At 35.1% G+C, this 22303-nt stretch overlaps 1 protein-coding gene across 1 annotated transcript; it reads right to left on the bottom strand.

Moving 5' to 3' along the window:
- Positions 1 to 5582: 5582 nt before the first annotated feature.
- Positions 5583 to 20459, bottom strand: LOC142338206 (glutathione S-transferase-like). Its single transcript, XM_075387852.1, has 4 exons — positions 20143 to 20459; positions 17791 to 17961; positions 14856 to 15017; positions 5583 to 5846 (listed from the first exon to the last, which is right to left on the bottom strand). The coding sequence occupies exons 1-4, from the start codon at positions 20243 to 20245 to the stop codon at positions 5671 to 5673; spliced, it is 612 nt and encodes a 203-aa protein (XP_075243967.1). The 5' UTR covers positions 20246 to 20459; the 3' UTR covers positions 5583 to 5670.
- Between the last annotated feature and the right edge of the window lie 1844 nt (positions 20460 to 22303).

Raw genomic sequence — 22303 nt, 5'->3', positions numbered from 1 at the left:
ATTGCTAAAAAGTTAGTCCAAAACCAGAACAGAGTGTTTTTCTACTCTTGTTAACGAAAATCTGCGAGATTAAAAAATGTCCTTTTTGCTCATGAAAATTCTCAACAAAAAGTTCTCAACAAACTCCAAAAAACTTCAATTTTTAGTTTCAGAAGTTTTCTTACTGATAATATTGCACTAAAAAATACAATTTTTTTGCCTTAGAAAAAAACTTAAGATCCAAATGAACAGTGACGGTCCCTGACGTGGACCAGTGTCCGAAAACAAAACTGAAAAACAATTAACTTTTCGGTGTGGGCTTTTGTATTTGTTTGTTGGTGATTGTTTGTGTAATATGTGGTGTGTGTGTATATGTCTGTGGGTTTCAATTTGTACTACACTAATTTTTCCGGAGTTTGTTGAAGAGTTTTTATTTTTTTGTAGGCAATTTTTTTCAAACAATACAACTAATTTTCTTTATTCCGTATAATTTGATTTTGGATTCTTCCAAACATTTCTCTGACAGAATTAAAAATTGTTTCTGCAATGATGAAAGGTATGTTGGAGCTATGGCAAATGTGAATGTACCCGCATTTTGCACATTGGAGGGCATGTGAGGGAATGGTTATTTCGCGGCAATATAGTCAGTGTATTTCGTCTCAAACCTCTCTCTTTGTTAGGTAGAAATTGTACTTTTGATTGGCAGTGCATTTAGTCAGCTAGAAGCGCCCTCTGGTGAATCAGCTGTAAACATTGTGGGGCGATAATTGCGCAATTGACGAGAATTTCTCAATCATAGACGTATATTTCCTTATATGTCCTTAAGGCCTGCCACTGAAAAAAGGAAGATATAAAAAATCTCGGAGTTCCGTTAGTTTCTTGCTATTGACTACAATTTTGAATCTTCTATGGGTTGCAATGATCCGTTGTTTGCTTTGTGTTCTGTTGTCATCTCATAAGAACAATTTATCATGTTTTAATTAATTGAAAAATGTCTTGCGTTTGACTGACTGTCATTGTAGTCGAGTCGTTCAGAGTGCATGTTGTTTCATCCAGAAAACCTTCCAAAACAGTTAATGGTAATACGTTTTGTATATTGCTGCGTGCTTCTGGTATGTCTCATCACAAGCATATGGCAGGTTGATGGCGATATTAACTCAAAATGCAAAAAATAACAAATATTTGGCTCAGTTATTAAAAAAATAGTCCACCTTCAGAAAATAAACTATTATGCAGGATGTTTTTTGTGCATTTTGTTGTCCAATTTTTCCAGATCACTCTCTGAATTTTCAATAACATAGAGCTTAATTGGCCGATAATTGTTGAATCGACGGTCTCGGCAATGATTTACTTTTAAAAGTTAGACCGCATTGAGTTTCTCAACAATTTCTGAATAAAGAAATCTGCTTTCTTCACAAATAATTTGACCTCTTTTTCTACAATTTATGTTCAGGTTGATGATCTTTTTGTTGTGCTGACCCCCACTTTAGAGGGCAGGGAGGAATTATATACTCAACTGGGTTTTTTTGTTCAGTCAATTTTGGCCGATCGATATATTCATCGTAGAGAATTGTGAGTGGTATCATTAAAAAGCCCGTCCAGCGTAGAATAAGGAATTAAAAAGTTTTTTTTTATTTTTGTTTTTTACAGGGAGTTATCGAGGTTTAAATTTTTGTGAACATTCGACTGTTTTTGTTCACATTTTCAGTAATTTTTGGCTAAAATTGGCACATTTTCGCTAATATAATTCAAAATAAGTTAAAATTTTTAACGGCAGAGTGTTGTTGATACCGTTAGAGATAGAACAGCGTTATTGAGTTGTTTGATTGAATTTTTTTATGGCTAAATTTTTGATAAAATTTTCAAAATTCAAACTTTTTTCATCAAAAATGACACAAAATATGCTTTTTGGTCAAATTTGTTAAAGTTTGCCAGACTTAGTGACCTAGACACCTTGACACAGACTCCCTAATCTCAAAAGGAGCGCTAGTTGCAATTTGGTTCCGTATGAAAGTCTTCTGGAATTAAAACTTTGCCCGTTTTTGCAGACTTAACCCGATAATTATACAAAACGCATCGTTTTTTTTATTATTTGCAGAATTCCACTCAACAATTGGTCTAATTCGCAAGCAGTTGGAACACCTGGTAAATTTGCTGGGCTCGTGAAAAAATCAGGGAGAGGTTCGATAACATCATGGATTTTTAGAATCAGAGACCTTTTGGTTTTTATTTTGATGCTGCATTTTTTTCAAAATATTTCGCTTTTGTTTTTATATGTTAATTACTGACAAAATTTTTTATTCACAGCTCTGTTAACGATAGCTCCAATTTACGTAAATTTGAGCCCAAATTGAGATACCGTTTGTTTTCAGAGAATCAAAGGGTTTTTATGGCTTTGAGGATGAGTTATAGTAAAATTTAACTGAATTGTTGTCCTTTGCCTTCAATTGTTATTCTTTTGGCAGTCTGATTTTTAAGTTAAACCACTCAAAGATCTAAATTTTTTCTTCAAAAAGTGCAGGTGAACGTTTTTTATTCGTTTGGTTGTTACCTAACGTCTCTTATGTCATTGAATGTGTTTGTCTTACGGAAATTTCTGTGATTATTTGAACTTGACAATTTTTTATATTATTTTAGTCAACATTTTGCTTTTTCTCAGTAAATGCAGGTCAACCTTTCCTCCTTATAGAACGCAAACTAGTTTTGTCGCCGATTGTTTTAACAGAAGGTTTCTTTGCTTTTGGTACTACAAGTTATCATACAAAATTTTCTGATTTTTGTGCATAAATGCTCATTTTGGCTGTTGTTTTTGTTTTTTTTGTAAATTGTCACATTATTGAACAAACTAACTGAAAAAAAACTTAACAACACTTGAAACTGAACATATTTTTTGTTTTCCTAACATATGGTTCGAAGGGCTGCGACACCGTTCTCTTGCAGAAGTTGATAGTTTTTATTATTGCCCTTTATTTCTTGTTATTTTTTGTTGTCATATGCCAAATATTGTGTAATGAAAGGTCTCAGTGGCCAAAAATAGATAAGGAAATGAACTTAATAACTGATATCGGTAAATAGCTTATTGTTGAATGTTGTATAATTTTCGTAAATTAGCCTCATTAGTTAGAGCTCTTTTCAGTGTTTTGTTGAATCAAACAACAATTTTTCGGCTATTTAAACGTTTTAAATGATGTCTTCAAGGCTAAGACAATTTGTCTCAGAAGAATTTTGTGAAGTTTGGATAATTTTCAGTTTTTATGGTTCTTTTTGTTGTCATTTTGTCGTTTTACAAAAAGAAGTTATGATGATCAAAGGAGACGCAAATGAAGATTTTATATTCTTGCAGTTAATATCTTATAAATTTAATGGCTTCAAAACTGTGGTTTCATAAATTTGTTTGTGAAACTTATTAGTTCAGGTTGTGTTTAATGTTTTTTTATAGTCTTATGATTTAGTCTCATTAATAACAGTCGCAATTAGTTTTCCGAGTAGTTGCAAGACAAACTGTCTACTCTTTTAGTCGAACGCTTTTGTTGGCTATAAATTTTGTAATTATTTCTTTTCAATAAAAAAGAGGTAGATTTTTGATATCTGCCACTTTTAATTCTGTTAAATTGTAGCTAAGGACCTCTATATACAATTTACATCGTTTATCTATTGAAATACAATTTGCTCTTTATAACGGTTTTAATTTCCTCGAAAGGTCTTTCTTCTTGGAACAACCAGTATCCATAAAACCAATTTTTGTGACTTTTGCATATTTGCCCTTTTTTGTAGGTTTTTGTTTTCTTTTCACAGTATCACAAGAATGGGCGTCATTTGATTTAAAAATGTTGTTGACTGTAAAAAATACAAACGACAATTTTTGTTGATTTTAGTGATCAGTTTAATATTTAATTGATTGGGGGGACATCGTTTTGGTGCATAATTTTCCGTGCAAATTTTTCGTTTTTGCGTGTATTTGTTGTTCTTTTTGTAGTTTTATGACATATCCTGGATAATGAAAGGCCTCAGTCGCTCTCTATTGAGGTATAAAAGACTCTCTTAATGATATCATTTGATGCGTAATGTTTGTAATCAGTTCGAATTTATTTATTTTTTTTTAAAAAAAAGCAATATTTGAATAAATTTCTTCCTTTTGCACTTTTATAGTCGACTTGTTGCCAAGTCGCATTGAGGAAAAGTCCCATATTTTGTTCCAAAAAATTACCGGTTAATGTTCTGAGTATAAGTTTTATCTGATGCCTTTTTGATTTTGTTATTATGTTTTTCAAAAAATGGACAAGGAGTATAAATGTTATCTGATGCCATTGTGATTTGGTTATTAGTGGTTTTCAAAAAATGGACAAGGAGTTTTAGTCGTAATTAATATTTGTAACTCTTTGATTTGTTTTGCTGTTTTTTCAGGTAATCATATTATGGTAGCCTCAGGTCTCATAGGCCCTCTAGAGTAGATTGTTTTATTCTTTTAGTAGTTTGTTGAACGATATGTTGATATATTAATTTTTTTATCTCTTCCTCACTGGGTAGACTATTAAGTGAAAAATGTGGATGAGCGGGGTCGGAACCTAATGTGCGAACGCACATTACCGAGCCGCCTTGTTTAATTTTTCTAGGTAAAATATGGAGGAATATGAAGTGGTTTTGATCTAATCAAATTGTAGAACGTAATCGAAAAATGATGCGAAGGACAATTTAAAACTAAAATTAAGATAAAACTGATTTATCGGAAAATTGAGAGCAAAATTTTTGATTAACTTATTGATAATATAGTTATTTGTAGAACCATTGAAAATAAGCACAATGAAGAAAAACATTTTATCATTGAAATAGGTCCAAATGAAGCTAGGAATTTGAGCCTGACGGTCACCGATCGTCATTAGTAGAAAAAGAAAATCAAAGACGAATGCTTAGGTTTGATTGGCCAAACAATTGGATTGGTACAAATTAAAGTACAGCAGATGTAACAAATGGCGAATTAATTCAGTTGTCGTCTCCTGACTATCTATTTTGTGCGGTCGGGTTGCGCTACGCTTCACTCACCCTCTCATAGGCCATAACCCCTCCCCGCACGGGGAGGAGATTACGATATCACGTAAAGACCTTCCTTACGCTATCTATTAAAAAAAATTTCTTTAAACTGTTGAGTCAATGATCAACCAAAGGGATCACAGGAATTATTTCATGGCCTTCTGCTGTACGCCTGTTTGGCTTTAATGGCATCCTCCCATAAAATTATAGGTTCAAAAATCTTGAAATACCTGAAAAACCATTAGAAAAACCAAATACTTGAAAAATCATTGAAAAACTATCTTGAAATACTTGAAAAACCAAGCTTAGCTATTTATTTTTTAATTTACTCTTTTGATAACCCTAAGACAGTAACTAATTTTGAGTATTTGGTCTCGTGATGAACAGCAGCAGTCATTAAGGTAGATTTGCTTAATTGTTTTATAATTTAATTCTACTTTCTTGTCAATTTAACGCAATTAGCACAAAGAATAAACTCCATTAATTAGCTATATTTTCAGCAAAAATAAAATTGGTTCTATCGTGTCACCAGCTTCGGGTCCTAGAAATCGCATTGCTATAAATGAAAAAAACGATTTTTAAAGTGTTAATAAATTCAAGAATCTGGCGCAAAGAATGTTTGAGATGTTTCCTTCAAAAATGGTTTTCCGAAGATCAGTTTGATTACATTGGTGTTACTGGCCTCTTTTCAATCCACTCTTTGATTTTGGGTTCCTCCCCTACTTTGGCAATGACTGCCTGCAGTTTAGTATATTGGGGCCCCAGTTGCATATCGACTATGTGGAATAGATCAGTGACGATGTTGAAGAGAGCTATGTCAGCCCAAGAGAGCCCACTTGCTAGAAACAATAACACAATAAGCAGAACTGACTTTTTAAAGCATCAAATATGTCTGTTGTCAACAAGGAATGCAAACATTGCAATAGACCTATGGCTAGATAGATCTTTCCTTATTGCATGCAGTATTAAATTAAAAAATAGATTTTTTAATCAATAACTAACAATTTTGACCAAAAACTTAAACCTACTGATAATCGAAGAGTTTAAACCAAGTTGAATTTCAACCAGAGCACATTTCAAATCATGTTTAAAAACAGACCTTGAGTAAAAAGCGACTGTGAGTCATTTCTCTTGAACTTTTTTTTATGTACATCACTTGATGAAAAATAAAGGCACAAACGCAGTTAATCATATTATCACTTCTGCTAGATTCGTTATGACCAGTGCAAAAAATAACTTAAACAGTTAAAAACTACGATGTTTAATTTTTAATTTTGTAACTTTGGTTCGAGGGTATTATTAATTACTTTTGAAAAAAAGTTAGTTTGATTGACTGATGAAAGTTATGTTACTGTTCATTATTTCGGCAATGTCAAAGCACGCTGATCAATAAAAAAACTCTGACTCACTGAATTAAAAGTATTCAACTGAAATTAAAGTTACTTTAAGTATAGTTTAGTGAAAAGAATTAATTCTTACAATTTTCATACCAAATATTCCGAGGATTTCGTTCTTTTGAAATGCGAACATGACAAAACTTTGTACAGCTAAAATCAACAAGTAAAAAAAGACGCAGTGAGAACTGAAAAAATAGTAACAAAGTGTGGTATAGGTGCACAATTGAGGAAATCAATTGAGGCGCTAAATCCATTAATTTTATTTTAATCTTATATTAGTTCAATTTCATTTCTTTTCATCGTTAATTTTATTCATTCCTAATTTTGAAGATCAAATCTTCTTGTTCATACTTTTAAATTTGTTTACTCAAAAGCTATGATTGAATGTCTGCTCATGTCGTCTGCTATTCTGTGTTGCCGCAAAATTCCTTTTGCAGTTGTAATGTTGTGTGATCAAATTGATGATCAAATTTAGGTAAAACTTCGATATTCATTCTCGTTAGTCTCAATTCAGTTTTCAGTTGAATCTCTTTAATCAGAATTTCGCTTCGCGGAATTCTCAAATCCAAATAGCTAATTTAAATACTAATTCGCTAAGCGAAACATTAGTCAAAAAGCAAACGCTGCGCTTGCAAGGTAAATACCATTGAAAAGCGTTATTCAAATAGAATAAAATTCAAAAGAGAAATTTAATGGTGTAATCGCACCGCGAAAACATTCAAACTTCAGACCAACATACTTTGGTAAATCGCCTAGTAAAACACCCCATACTACGGAAACCGATTTCTGTACAACAATGCGCAGTCAGTCTGGAAACCTCGCAAGACGCCACTTTCAATCCAACCCTTTTGGGAACGTGCTACATCGGACCCACCAATACGATGGGAGAAGTGGCGAATCCAGGTGAAGCTAGCGATTCTCGCAAGGGAAAACATAACGTTGGATACCCTACTACAAACGAAGCCGACCCACGTTCGACCGCCACCAGAACCAAAATATGAAATGGCTATTGAGGACGCAACTGAACATACTGAAGGAGATCGTCAAATTCGGAATAATCAATTGAAACTTCAAGGGGAATTGAAATGTCAAAAAATTACGGAAGTAGGAATCTTGTGTGGTGACAGGCCCTGGACACTATGTGACCAGAAGTTTGTCTCCTTTCTCTACCTCAGCATTGGAACAGAGTGACGACGTCTTTTGACAAAGAAATCTCCCCATGATAATATTTACAATCTCACAACTTTAAAACTTTGGGGAATGATGGAATTAGCCTTTATTCGACCCAAGAACATCACTTTTGATCACTATGTCTTCTTTTCAAGAAAACAAAAGAAGACGCGTAGAGCAATTCTACAGGGTTCTCAAACAGTTGGCAGAAAACTGTGATTTCGAAAATCGCGAGGAAGTGATCACAAGAGACATCTTCATCACCAATATGCTTGACGATGATATACAACGAGAGCTCCTTCGAGATACAGTGGAAGCTGAACGAGTTCTAAGTATTGCAGTCAACGTGGGGATAGGTCACCAAAACCAGCAACGAATATCTTCCAACAATAACAACGTCAACAGCAGCGCAATTAATGCAATACAATTCAGTAGGTTTCGCGGCGCGAATGTTCGAATGAAGCAGTCAAGCAGAAATACATTCAATCGTGAAGCAGCTGGTCTCTGTAGAGGTTGTGGCCAAAATTGGACATCAACACATCGCCAGGTTTGCCATGCTCTGGGTAAGAAGTGGATTCACTGTGGTCTGCTAAATCATTTTGCAAAGGTATGTCGAAAAAAATTGAATAATACAAAAAATTCTCGACAAGATACTAGCATCAATAATAGAAAAAAATCTGAAACTGCGGAACCATCAGAAAGTCACAATGTCAATTTTTTAAAGTATAATGAACAGTATATTTCTGAATACCATTCGTTAGACAATAATACTGTTGCAATGGTGGAAACTCTTAATGCACCCCCAATCGCTCTGCAAAACATAACAATAACGATCGGCAATACCGACTGTCATTTGATTCTTGATTTCGGTAGGGAGTGCACTATCATAAATATATCACTTGCGCAACAGATAATCTCTAACTGTATTCAAGCAAAATAGTCAGAGAAAAAACCACTCGAACTTAAGTCTTTCTCTAACGATGTAGTTGAAACGTTAGGAACTAAAAAAACACCAGTTAGCTTAAGTGATTGAAAATTCCTAAAGCAAAAAAAGAGTGGTTGCAGACGGTTTTCAACCTATCCTTGGAGGTGATTTATTCGATCAATGGGGAATAACAATTTCACAAAAACTTTGTCCAAATAACGATATAAATATAATTGAAGTACGTTGTGCAATAAAACAACCACTAGCGAAAGAATTTCCGGAGTTAATTTCGAGAACTGGTAGATCAAAAAATCATACGGTCAACTCAAAATTTCATAGTAACCATCGTGTCACCCATCAAAAAGGGGAAAAGTACCAATTCGCCTTAAGCCAAAAGTAAAAATCGAACTCAAAAATTGGTTAAATTAGGGACATTTTGAAAATTTATCAAATAGTTCCGACCAGTTTTTCATTTCCCCAATTGTTATTACGGTCAAAAAGGACCAATAAATCAAAATAGATTTTCAAGCAATTCACAAGAACGAATACCAAATGCCTAACCTCAATTCACTAATACAAACTATCTCTCAAACACTGTCAAACGTGCCGCAAGAGACGGTTTACTTTACAACGTTAGATTTGCAGTACGCATACAGCCAGCTTAATCTTCACACTGTTACGGCCCGCCATTGTTATTTTAATATTGTAAGCGGTGATATGAAAGGCACTTATTGCTTCAAAACAGGCTTCTATGGGCTAACGGATATTTATCGGCTGGCGGAATTTCAGAAAGCTAACGAATGTACGTTAGCCCGTCTAAACAATACATTGTGTTTTCTGGACGATGTTTTAATTGTAAGTAGAGGTAGAATCAAAGATCATCTCGACCTTGTGCGAAAATGTTTAATTAAACTCGATCAGGAAAATCTTCGCATTAATTTGGCTAAATGTCAATTCGCTAAAGATCAAATTCAATGGCTCAGTCATCGTATCACACATCTGGTATAATCCCATTAACAAATAAAACTGTTGCAATTCAACAATTATCTTCACAATCTAATTTAAAGTATAACGGATCACAGTAATGCGGATCAGGGATCCGTTATAACGGATCAAAAAGCATTATTGTCTATATATAGAGACATCTGAGCTAATAAATATTATAATAGTCGTCTTACAGTTTGGGTGGACAGGTTTTACCTTTTGGTTTTTCGATAGATCATCTTCCTGGTTCGAAAATGGGCTTTGTAGGTTATATTTCAAGTCTACCCCCAGCAAAAAGCTGTCAATATCTCCACTCATAATGAACAGTTTATAGTTGCCGAATTAGACGCTATTAAACGCAGTGCGAAACTCTTATTTTTGAATGCGAAAAATTATACTGATTTTGCAGCTCGAAATCCGCCTATGAAATCGGGCGCAAAAATTTCACATTCCAGCGACAAAATATGCAGCGAATTTGCACCGTGAAATCCTGAAAAATCCGAGATTACGAATAATGATAACACAATTAGCAAATTAACACCAAATAACTCTCATTCTTCCAACAAAATCGAGACTACAAACATTCCTCAATCGTTTTTTGCCTTGAATTGCTCTACCAATTAGTTGAAACAACATTCAACAATTTTTAAATGAATTGCTGATACTTTTCAAAACGTCCTAATGATGCCTCAATCCAATGAGGAAACGCTTTTACAAATAAAACAGGCAACTCCATCAAAAGTTCGCTTCGCAGATGAAGCCGGCCCCTCTACAGCCCCATCAGCGCCAACCACACCCGCAATACCAGGTACAGACACAACAACTGAGACAACACTATCGAGCGATAATTTATGTACAGACGTTTTTAAATTTGCCCTCTCAAAAATTGTCTCTAGTACACTCATGGCAAGCCTGACATCCAAAAATGCAAAACTCAAAGAAGTACGCAATTGTGTAATGACAGAGGACGAAGACCGTTGTCGCCAGATTAGCCCGTACATACACAGCTTTTGGAGGGATCTTCATGTGAAGTATGGCTGTGTATGTGTTGATAGTCGGATCGCCATCCCCAACTTCATCAAGGACGCGTATGTAGAAGCATTTGACGTGACGCATCCAGGGAGTTGGGGGATGAGAGACATGGCAGTGCACGCATGATGGCCAACCATGCATCGGGATCTTCTTTCCAAAACGGCTAAATGTAACCCCTGCGTCACAATCGGTAAAAATTTAAAGTCTAATATACCTTCTGGCAAATGGGAACCACTAAAATTGTGCAAAAAACCAAATGAAGAAATTCAAATTAATTTTGGCGGACCAATCTATAATGAAAAAAATCAAGTTTATTTTCTGGAATGTATAGATCGATTTTCTAAATTCACAACAACAGAAAATTTTGACAGGGCAAATGCACAAAATATATTGAAACTTCTTCAAGAATATGCATTATTAGATGGAATTCCTCGTACAATTAGATTAGATCAAGCACAATGCCAAATCGATCAACAAATTAAAGCGTTTTGTAATAAAAAAAATTATTCAGTTAATTGACGCCCCATTACACGATCACAGAGCAATTGGTTTAGTTGAGAGGCTAATACAAACAATCAAGAATCGACTAACTTCTATTAAAACGGCGGCTGGAAATTGCTTTAATTTAAAAGCGTCAATAAATTCAATTATTTATCAACTCAATATATGCCGTCAAAAGACAATTAATCTCCCACCTTTTGAAACGCATTTTGGAAGAAAAGGTAACACACCTCTAAGAAATATTTTAACTGAACCCGACGCTAAAACTCTAACATATAAACCAATTTTGAAAAAAAGAATTAGACATGGAGACAGTACGCTGGGATGAGCTACTAACAGATGAACAGTGGGATAGCGAGGCACGAATTGACATTGAATTCAAAAAATGTAGAGATCAACTCAGTAAGGACGCAAGAAAATGCTGCAATAAGGACCCAGACAAAGAATTCCGCATGATCCCTCATCCAGATGTTGGTCTACCTGTAACCAGAACAGAGTCTTCACTGACAATAAAATTAGCAAAAAAGAAACCCAAATCCAAGCGATCAAAAAAGAGTCTGGACGGTTTATATGAGGTTTTGGCGCCAGTCTCGTCTGTCATAAAATCAAACGAACACACTTCAATTATAAAAGAGCCAGGCAGAAGAGAAGTAACTGTTAGAAACTCAAATCTTGACAAATTCGTCAAAAAGAGCTGAAAAACAGACGGACATAAAACAGACGAAGACCAAAAGCGCCTGCGGGGAAATTAACCGAAAATTTAACTAATCAACTTTTGACGGATATGAGGAGAAACATCGAGGGCAATAGGAAGATTAAACACAAAAAACTTTACCGATGACATGAGTTGTGTTTCATCCATCCGTTCTAACGAGTCGAGGGCACTACGAGTGCGAATGGAAACTAAGTCCAAAAAGACAATCGTTCCCGTGCCGCCACAGCCAACAATGGAAACAGTCACTGATTTCGCGCCGCCAATAACTCTCCCGCAAACATCAGTCGTGATTGCAGAACCGCCGACTCGACCAAAAAGGAAGCCACAACAGCTATTCAGCCTTCATAGAAACGAAAACGATCATCGCCATCGATGACTGAATCGGACGAATCGATGGCTTCAACTCAGACTTGTCCCCCAACTTATTGGCAAATACAGCAACTTCAAGACAAAAAATACCTTAAAAAACAACTAATTCAAAACAAATCTATTGTGTCCACAATCAGAAACACTGCCACCCGCAATCAAGACGCCGAATAATCAAACTTTACAGTAGGCCGATGTTCACCCGTTCAGATGTAGCCAATACAGTGTTACGTCTCCCCGAACTATGAAGGTCCTGAAATTATCATGACAGTCCACGAGACAGAATGTGTTTCTGAAACTGATTCAGATTAAACATAAAAGTACTTACAAACATTATTTTATTAGTATAGTAACCAGTACAAATTTTTACTAATCTTTTGTTATGAACATACTTCGTTGTTTATTTTGCTGAAAGGGAAATGTGGTATAGGTGTACAATTGAGGAAATCAGTTTTGGCGCTAAATCCGTTAATTTTATTTTAATTTTAATTCAGTTCAACTTCATTTCATTTCATTGTTAATTTTATTCATTCCTAATTTTGAAGATCAAATCCTCTTGTTCATACTTTTAAATTTGTTTACTCAAGAGTTATGATTGAATGTCTATTCATGTCGTCTGCAATTCTGTTTTGCCGCAAATTACCTTTGGCAGTTGTAATCTTGTGTGATCAAATTGTGGATCAAATTTAAGTAAAATTTCAATATTCATTCTCGTTAATCTCAATTAAATTTTCAGTTGAATCTCTTTAATCCGAATTTGGTTCCGCAGAATGCTTAAATCCAAATAGCTAATTTAAATACTAATTCGCTAAGCGAAACATTAGTCAAAAAGCAAACGCTGCATTTGCAAGGCAAATACCATTGAAAACTGGTATTCAAATAGAATAAATTTAGAAAGTGAAATTTAGTGGTGTAGCACCGCGAAAGCATTCGAAATTCAAACCAACATACTTTGGTGAATCGCCTAGCAAAACACCCCATACTACGGAAACCAATTTCTGTACGACACATGGTGTTATTTATGTACGAGAGCATGTTTTGTATGTGTCAAACTTCGTGTCGTTGCTTGAATAATTCAATTGATAGCTTTGGGATTTTAAAATAATGCGCCACAACAAAAAAAAATCAATGATATTCTGAAACGTAAAACGAGAAAGTGAAAACGAATACTTTTCTGAGATGTCGAGAAAAGAAAACCCTGTTTTATTTTACTCAGAGGCTAATCGTATTATTTAGTTCGATTCAGACATTGAGCGCATATTTATGTGTTAAAATGAGCTGTATTCCCTTATTTATGCTTCATTGGTAATACAAACACATTCGAAAAAAATTGAACGCACTGAGATCCTGTACATTATCGATGATCTCGGTTTGGATGATAAAGATGAAAGTGTAATTCGGAATGTGTATTACAACCAAACCACTAAAGTTCGAACACTCGACTAAGAAACAGAGGAGATACGCAAACATAGGGGAGCCCGAATGGGTTGTGTGTATTCACCCGAATTATTCAACCTGTACAGTGAATGCACAATGAAACATCTGGTCGAAGAATGAGGTATATCAACCGGTGGGGAGAACATCACGAACATCAGATTCGCAGATGATACCGTTTTACTGGCCTTCAGCGAAACAACTCAAGTCAAGTTCAAAGCAAGTTGAATGCCTTGAACACAAAAGTTATGATTGTCACCAAAGAAAACAAGGAGCTCACACCTTCAATCAACATCTCAGTTAACGCTGTGAAACTGGAAAATGTTCAAAAATTCATCTGTGCCCCACTCTGAACTGGGATGCATGAGAGGAAGTTGAAAAACAAATACGAATAGCTCTTGCCAGGAAAGCGTTTAATCTCTGCATTGCAATAATAATGCCTCCTCTATTGTGAGGGAAATGTTTCTTGTCGTCTATGTTTGCTCAATTTTGAGTTAAAACTCCGAAACATGGACTATGGAAAAGATGGCGGGAAAATTGAATTTGTTTGAAATGTGGTGTATTCGCCGATTGTAAAGAGTCTAATTGACCCCGAGGAAAACCAATGAACATGTGCAACGAACCACCAATATCACTCGATTCCTTCTAACGAACATACGGAAACGACAGCTAAAATTCCTTTTAGACATGATGAGGAAACTGGAGCTGGCGAATCTACCGCTAACGAGCAAATCTCTACCTGAAAGTCACGTGGAAGGCAAAAGGAGACCTACACGTCGCAGTTCGAAGCGAACACGAACCAACTCGACGGGATTATGATCCGAATGACGTATGGCAGACGCGCCTAGAAAATGTATGTTGATGAGGACGCGAATGCCTGGAGCAGGTCGGGTAAGAAAAAGAAGAAGAAGATAGAGTTAAAATGGTCAGTTAAAGTTGAAGTGTAAGTATATTTCATTTGCTAGATATGTTACCGACAACGGTGTTAATCGTTTAATACGTGATTTATTACCGTTTGTTATACCTTTTATCGCAAAAGGACGATATATGATCATTCTTTGATCCTATTAGTTTCCCCTTTAAGGATAATTGGTCATAAACAGTTTCCCAGTATTCACAATAGCGTCATAATGGTCTTACTCTTTATGACATCATGGATCCGTGCAAGATTGCTAAGAATTGAAAACCCTGTTTGTTTCACCCGGAGGAATGAAACAGGATCCCATGTTTTAAAATTTTTCAGTTTTTACACACATATTTTAAACTAACTTGGTCTGTGTTTTTTTCTCATTTCAACGTTAACAAATATAAGTAATTGCTATACCTAAAATGGAACTCTCCCCTTTGACGCAGTTGGCTTCTACTTTGGCAAGCCAAGCATCTATCTTCTGTCTGGCTTCAGCTGCCATCGTCTTCTTCTTTTCCTCGTCTTTTTCAAAGTGTGTCTTTACTAACAAGGGCATCATGTCACTACGCACCAAGTCCACTAGAAGCAAAACAAATTATTCCCAATTAAGAATTAATAACGTTTCAAGTTGATTTTTTTCGGGAGTATTCTTGACGAAGTTTTCAATGAGACTATGAACCGTAAGACAATAAAGTAATGTTTTTATGATAAGACAACATACAACGTTTAGTTTTTAATATATTTTGGAGCCAAAAATTGACCTTTTTTTAGTACTGCGAGAAAATAAGAATACAAATTATCCACAATCAGGAATTAGGAAAAAAATTTAGTCGTTCTCGAAACAAACCTTTTTAAAACTACCCTGGCTGACGCATTTTTTAATAAGATTTTGAAAAATGACGATAAATTGTTCTGGTTACGTAAAAAAAGAAAGACAACATTATTTTAAATCAGTGTTTGCTGCCAAAAGTCAACTCTTTGTATAGCCAGATGAAGAGCAGTTATAGATTCTAAATTATAGATAAGTTGTGGATTACAATTTTCTAGCCACACTATGACATTTATTGTTTTTGCATCGAGAGCATATAAAATGCACGACTCACGGCTGATAAAATTATATCAATAGGCGCCCTCAAATTAGAAAATAAGAACTAATGGTGAAATTTTGACTAACTCTTATTTTTTGAAAAATAAATCAGTTTGTCTTGTTCTTTCAGCTTTTCTTTTTCTCTGAAATTTTTTATCAAATAAAATTCATTGCGCTGCAAAACTTTTGGCTTTGTCACATTTTCTCACAATTTATGTCAATAATTTCCAGTCTTTGTTGCATTCAATTAGCCTACAGCTGGTGTTCTTGATTTGATTAAAAAGGAGCTGAGATGTAGTTCAGGAACTAAATTTCGTTAATAACCATACTTTAAATACGTTGAAACGAGCGATTTGGCATTTTATTCTACATTTAGCAAAATGAAGAACCTCTGTCTTATTAATAACCGATTATGATTTCTTTTATTTTTGCTGTATTGGCACTTTGTTAGCAGTTTTTGTTCAACGACAGCTCAAAAACATAAATCGCGGGCAAATTTGTCGCATATTTCTCAACTTTCCCAAATTTGAATTAAATTTGCAGTGCATTTACTATTTTCCACGTTCGCATATAACTCTAATCTTAAAGCACCGGCCGTGAAAAACCCGACAAAAACAAACAAATTTCATATTTTTAGTGTACTTTTTTGCCGTACTGACAATTAGAGCGGCGGAAATACATATGAATCGTAATCTGTTGAAAGTAATTTCCAAAAAAAGAGTGAATCATTACGAATCAGCGCCCCTAACAAATCGAAAGCATTTTTCGTCCAGTTAGACCACAGGTACTTCTTTTTCGATTTGTTTTTTTCCGAATTTTCTCTATATGTTTGAGGTATGATGAAATTGAGAACAGTGGTGAAAGTATAAAATCAAAAACCAAAATAGGAAAAAATTCGATGATTCAGCAAAAAAAAATATATTCGACCTTAAACAAGTATGATTGACATGAAATTGAGTCACGGACATGGGTCCAGGTCGAACAGGTCGAAATTCAGGTGTGAGCAGAAAAAACTGTACGAATTTCGGCTACCCGTGGTCGAAATACACCCCATGACAGTGTCTAGGCCAAACAAAACAGACCCGGGTCCTGAGTCAGACCGAACAGACACAAGGCAGATGTCGGGCCAGAGAGTTTTAAGCCTTCAGAATCCCCCAATTTTTTTTAATTATAAATTATACGCCCATTTTGCGGGCCCGCATGTCTTTTTGAAGTATTTGTAGAGAAATTTGATTGGAAAATTGTCGCTCCTTAGAACAACGCAGTTTTTGAAAATTAACTTGGAGTGTTTACTCAGCCGTCTACATTTCGTTTTTGTTTTTTGATGTTCCGTTGCTGCTAACAAAATTGGTCAATTTTACACCCCATTGTTCTTTTTTGCAGCCTACTCTTGTTTTGAATTTGATTTCTCGGCATTGAGCAGTCAATATAACTTTTCAGACTTTGAACACAGCTTTTTACCATGACATATAACTTCAACAGACCAAAAAATGGCTGTCGACAAGGTCAAACAGACCAAAATTTGCTTAGGTGCACACACCATAAAATAGTTATGAAAAGACTAAAAAGACCAAATTCGAGCATGAGCATGACGAATAGACAAACAATCGGTATGAACCAGGTGGAAGGCACGAACTTTGAGCGTTTTCTTAGGGTTTTTCCCCGTGTTCCTTCATGCTAATTTCATTGGGGTTTTTGCGGCGAAATTGGACGAGGTGGTGCTTTTTCTTGGCTGTATTGTTGTTGCGTTTACAGCTCTGCTTCCGACCAACTCCACTGATTGGTTCAGCAACGGGCAATTCAAATATTTAAAATGCCACTTCAGTGTGAAACGGGATTTTCAGTTACGATATCAACATTTGACACAGAAAAAACGCACGGGGCGACTTAGGTACTTTTTAATCAACATTCGTTTCAGAAAATCCCTAGCTGCCTTAATAAAAAGCCCTAACTGGCTTAACGTTCGGGTTCAAAGTTCAAGCTCAAATATGTTTATGTCTACACTTTCAAGAGTTCAAAAGAGTCCACGTCAAAACGATCGAGCGTTCAAAGCTGCCTATGTTCAGACTTTCGAGTGTTCATTTTTCGTTCCAGACCGTGTAATTTTGAACACACAACGCCCCCTGGTGCGTCTATTTCCGTCTGCACATATAGATTTTCCCTTTCGGACCTCAAACTGGGTTAATAAATTAAGATTAATAAAGTTCTAAAGGGTAAGAGGTGTGAACAGGTGTTGACTTATAAGATTCCATCCATATCTCGTACCTATCATATCAGCGTGCAGTTTCTCATCTTCAGTCTGTCCAGCGATGCCAGCCTTGTTTGCGAAGTACCTGGCTATGGCCACACTCTGGCTGTACTCACTGCCATCCTCCATCGTGAGAATGGGAACATTTCCCAGAGGGGAGGTAGCCTTCATTGTACCCCAAACGTCGCCTAAATGTCCATTTATGCCCTGACCTGACTTGGTTTCTAGTGTTAAAAATATCGTTATAGTGTTAAAATATCGTACAACCACAATCATTAAAATACTCATAACTAAGAACGTAAATTAAATATAACTCTTAGAATCCTGAATTTAGAATAATTATAATTTTAAAAATCTATCAATTATTGCGTAAATTTTTGAAAAATTAATTTGAAAATTTTGAGCTTTAAAAGTTACGAGAAAACCGCGAGAGAGCATGCAGATTTTTAAGAATTATCAGTTTATTTATTTGAAATTAAAAAATTACTTCAGATATTGACTGAAGTGGAAAAAAATAGATTTTTTTGTCCTAGAAAATTTGAGTGGAAATGGAGCCGAAAAAAGTAGAAAAAATTAAGTGAACTAAAAAAGAAATTTCACTTTGTTTGTTTTAGTAACGGAACAGAACAAATTAGAAGGAATACTGGAGTTGAAGTCGAATCCTTTTCATTCCACCCTTCCACTTAACCTTTTCCTCTTTGCATCATTACTTAAACTTACGTACTTAATTGTTTTCAGAATTTCTCTGGCTTTTCAGCAGTAGAATAGGGTTATAACCTCAACCTGAGAAAATATTCAAACCAATTTGCAGATAACATCCCTAATCCGCAATTTTACCAAACTTTGTCAGGCTGCAAGCTTGCTAAAGTACAATAGACAAAAAACAAACACAAATGACATTGCTAACAAATGATGCAACATATTTGTTGATAAGGATAAATTGTTGCGAGTATTTTTTTAATATTTCAACTATTCCCCACTTTACAGAAAAATTCAGTGTGAAATGTCGGTAATAATGAGGAAGGGGGCAGCTGAGAACAAGCTGTTTCGGTTGACTGCTGTTCTACTGCTATTACGCAGAATCAAAAGTTGTTAATCGCCAAATTGAAAATTAGAATACTTCAGAAAAGGCACCACTTTAATAACTTCAAATTAATTTGATTACAAATCAAACGTCATCTGACATCACCTCAATTTTTGAAAACCAAGCTTGATTATTAGTATAGCAAAAATTATAAAGGTAAAAATGATTCATAAAAACATAATTGGAGAGCGTTTATTCATCTTGTTGCGTTAATAAATTTCGCTTTACAATTTCATTTGAAACAAGCAATTGATTTATTGATTCAATATCTTTAACTAATCGATTGGAATATGCATAGACCTCCCATGAAATCATTGAGTAGGTTGAATTGCAGATAATTTTCAAATGGCAATGTGTTCCTCAAAAATGCCCTAAAAAAACTTTTAACTTGCTTCAGTTTACCTTGCTCAAGTTAGAGTTCAAATGTTGACAATTTGTTTTAAATCAATTTTGAACTGATTTTTTGTGCTAAACAATTAAGCAGTGAGAAATTCAGATCACAATCTATTCTTTTCTTACCCGAGAAACGAATTTACATTAAATAAAAAGCTACGCATCAAGTAGTATTGGAAAGATGCGATTCAACAGTTTTTTTGGTGTAATATTTCAAATTTATAGCAACCATAGGAGTCAACCATATAATATAGCAACCATAATTTTGACTCCAATTTTCCCCGCTTAAGTAGTTTGTTTTTTAGTTGTCTTTTAAACTAAAAAATTTTGTCCCGGGTTTTGTGAAGTTTGCTCCAAACTGATTGGTAAGAGTTTGCGTGCTTAAAATTTGCATTCAAAAGCCCAAACAATGAGATATTCATGTTTTAGGTCACTGATGATTTTGAATTATTTGCTGCCTTGATTAGAAAGGAAGGTAGATTTCACTCATTTTCTAAGGTGAAAATTTGCCCGCTTTCAGTATTTTAATCCAAGACGTGTACGTCTCTCCAAATTTTCCTCCAAAGTAACTTATTTTCAAACAATCGCGCCGTTAAAAAAATTCTGAGATGTTTCTAAGGAACCAATTCGTACGCTAAATAAATTCGAGGGAAATTGCGAAAAGGTGAGAAAAATTGATGAACATCACGAATTGCTATTTTGTTTCTTATCCACTACCACATGGCATGACTACGCAAAACATGGCATGGTCCGGCGGGATTTAAAAATGAACAAAATTGGAAAAAAATTGATGTTTAAAAAGGTTTCGCTCAATTTCGTTGAGTGTCATTTACTACGAAAGAAATTGCTCCTTATATGCAAAAACCGAAATTTTTTCCAATTTATTTCTTACCTTTGATTCTGTTGTCTTCGTAGTCAATGCTTCCATAAGCTGCTATGTATCGAGTCAGTTCTGCGGCACCTTTTACAGGGAAGTAGGTCAACTTAGCAGGCATAACTCTACAGACAGGTTAATGAAAAAATCAAACTAACTGACGACTCTGAGAAGCGCCCTAGATGAATTAGTTAGTAATAAGTTGTTCAGTTAGAAGTTTGTTCTTATATGGCTAACAAGGGTGTCTATGGTTATGGTAAGTCAATACCAAAACTGCGCTTACTCAAATTCACTCGTTTAACTTAGACAAACTTTATTCACATTTCAGTATATTTGAGTTTGATTAATGTTAACCTGATGTTAAACTGAGGTTAAACTGAATAGGTATTAGTATAGTGTAGCTAAACCGTGAATTGCTTAAAACTTACTCATCAAGATCTTTTCACCTTTGAACGAATAATTCGATTGTTCACAATTCAATATACATCGATAAACGACTGTAACATTCGTAAGTTGACTCTAACTGCTTAACTTTCAAGATCCTACAAAATTGCAGGGAGCATTTATTTTTGAGTATGGATGTTTGAGCCTTGCCTGAACTGGTGAAAGTTGGGTAAATTTGTTCTAGGATGAGCCGAATGGGTTTCTATTGTATTACTCTCCTACACTGCTACTTGAAATCTTACGATTTGTTCTGGTTTACCCACGCTGAGGTGCCAAACCGAAAGTAGGCATGCCCAGACGGTCCCAGACGCAACTTTTCGTGAGTTTTCGCGCATTGAATTCGAGACTTTCGTGCGTTCGGAAACTGTCATGTGTTACTCGTGTTACATGTGTAAACTGTCATTTTCGAGCGTTCAAACTTTTTGTGCGTTCTTCGTGCGTTGAAAAGTCCAGAATTTTGTTCGTTCGTGCTCAGACTTTCGAGCTTTCACCGAATATTTGTGCATTTACCATTTTGCTTTCATGTGTTGAAAAGTTTTTGCGCATTTATTGTGCCTTTAAAAGCGGGTATATCCAGACTTTGGTGCTTTCATGTGCATACTTCTCTGCCTTTCACAGACGTTCGCGTTAACAGACTTTTGCGTGGTCAAAAACTGTAATGGGTTCTAAATCACATAGTTCGAGACTTTCGTGCGTTCAAACTTTTTGTGTCTTCATCGTCCGTCCAAAAGCGCGTACATCAAGACTTTTATGCGTTGATGTCTAGACCTATCTCCCTACTTATACCTATAAGATAAGTATCAATATGACAGGTTTATTGATTTGCCGTTGGCTTTCAACAATTAATTGCAGAGTGAATCTGAGTATTTTACTATGTCGAGATAAAAATGATCTATTTTGTTTAACGGAAATATGACAGACGAACTTAAAAATGAAGATAACTTTTCAATTCTGTTAATTTTTGCGCAGCCAAGAAAACTTAAAAACGTGCGAACACTCGGTGGTACTGTTATAGCTCACAGAAAAAAAATTTTTTTAAATCAAAGCAGCAAAAATGAAAAAAAAATCAAGTCTTTTCTCATGTTCTGTTAAAATTTCGAATAATCTTGTAATATTAACCATCAACTTGAAAGAAGCTCCAAAAATTGACAAATACCGGGTTTCAGCCCAGATAATGTAGTGTTATTCAATCTGGAATCATTTTTCCTCTCCAGTATGCAGAAGACAACTATAATTATGAACGGTAATAATATAAACTTTCTGATTGGAATAAACTTTCTAGTAGGAACGACAACGTAAATATTTTCTCAAGAGAATCAAAAGTCTTGATTCATTCCTCAATCCTCAACTCCAGCTGCAGTTCTGAAATCTTTCCATGGAATATTTTGGAGCAAAGTAACCTAGCAGCAGAGACAAATTCTTTCTCTGGTCATAAATTGTCATAGCAGAAATTATTGTCAGACTCTCCAACAGTAAAAAAGTGCCTCTCTTCGAAAAGTTTACACCGTCTGTTACAAAAGCCGGCTTGAGGCACCGGATTGCATTTCTGCATTTCCTGCAAAAACGTAGATATGGAAAATAGGTTGAGGACATTAAAGAAAACAATCAAAGGCTCAGAAAAATTTAGAAGATTATATTGAATTTAATTTAGAAGGAGGAATTGAATTTATCGGTGTTGAGTGACAAAAACACTTTGTTGAAGGTTCACGTATTTACATAAATAATGATGCATACA

This window comes from Convolutriloba macropyga, chromosome 4 (assembly GCF_964194025.1).
Source record: "Convolutriloba macropyga chromosome 4, txConMacr16.3, whole genome shotgun sequence".
Classification (NCBI taxonomy): Eukaryota; Metazoa; Xenacoelomorpha; order Acoela; family Convolutidae; genus Convolutriloba; species Convolutriloba macropyga.
The sequence above is the reverse complement of the archived record's forward strand: the minus strand, read 5'-3'. Positions and strand labels throughout refer to the sequence as shown.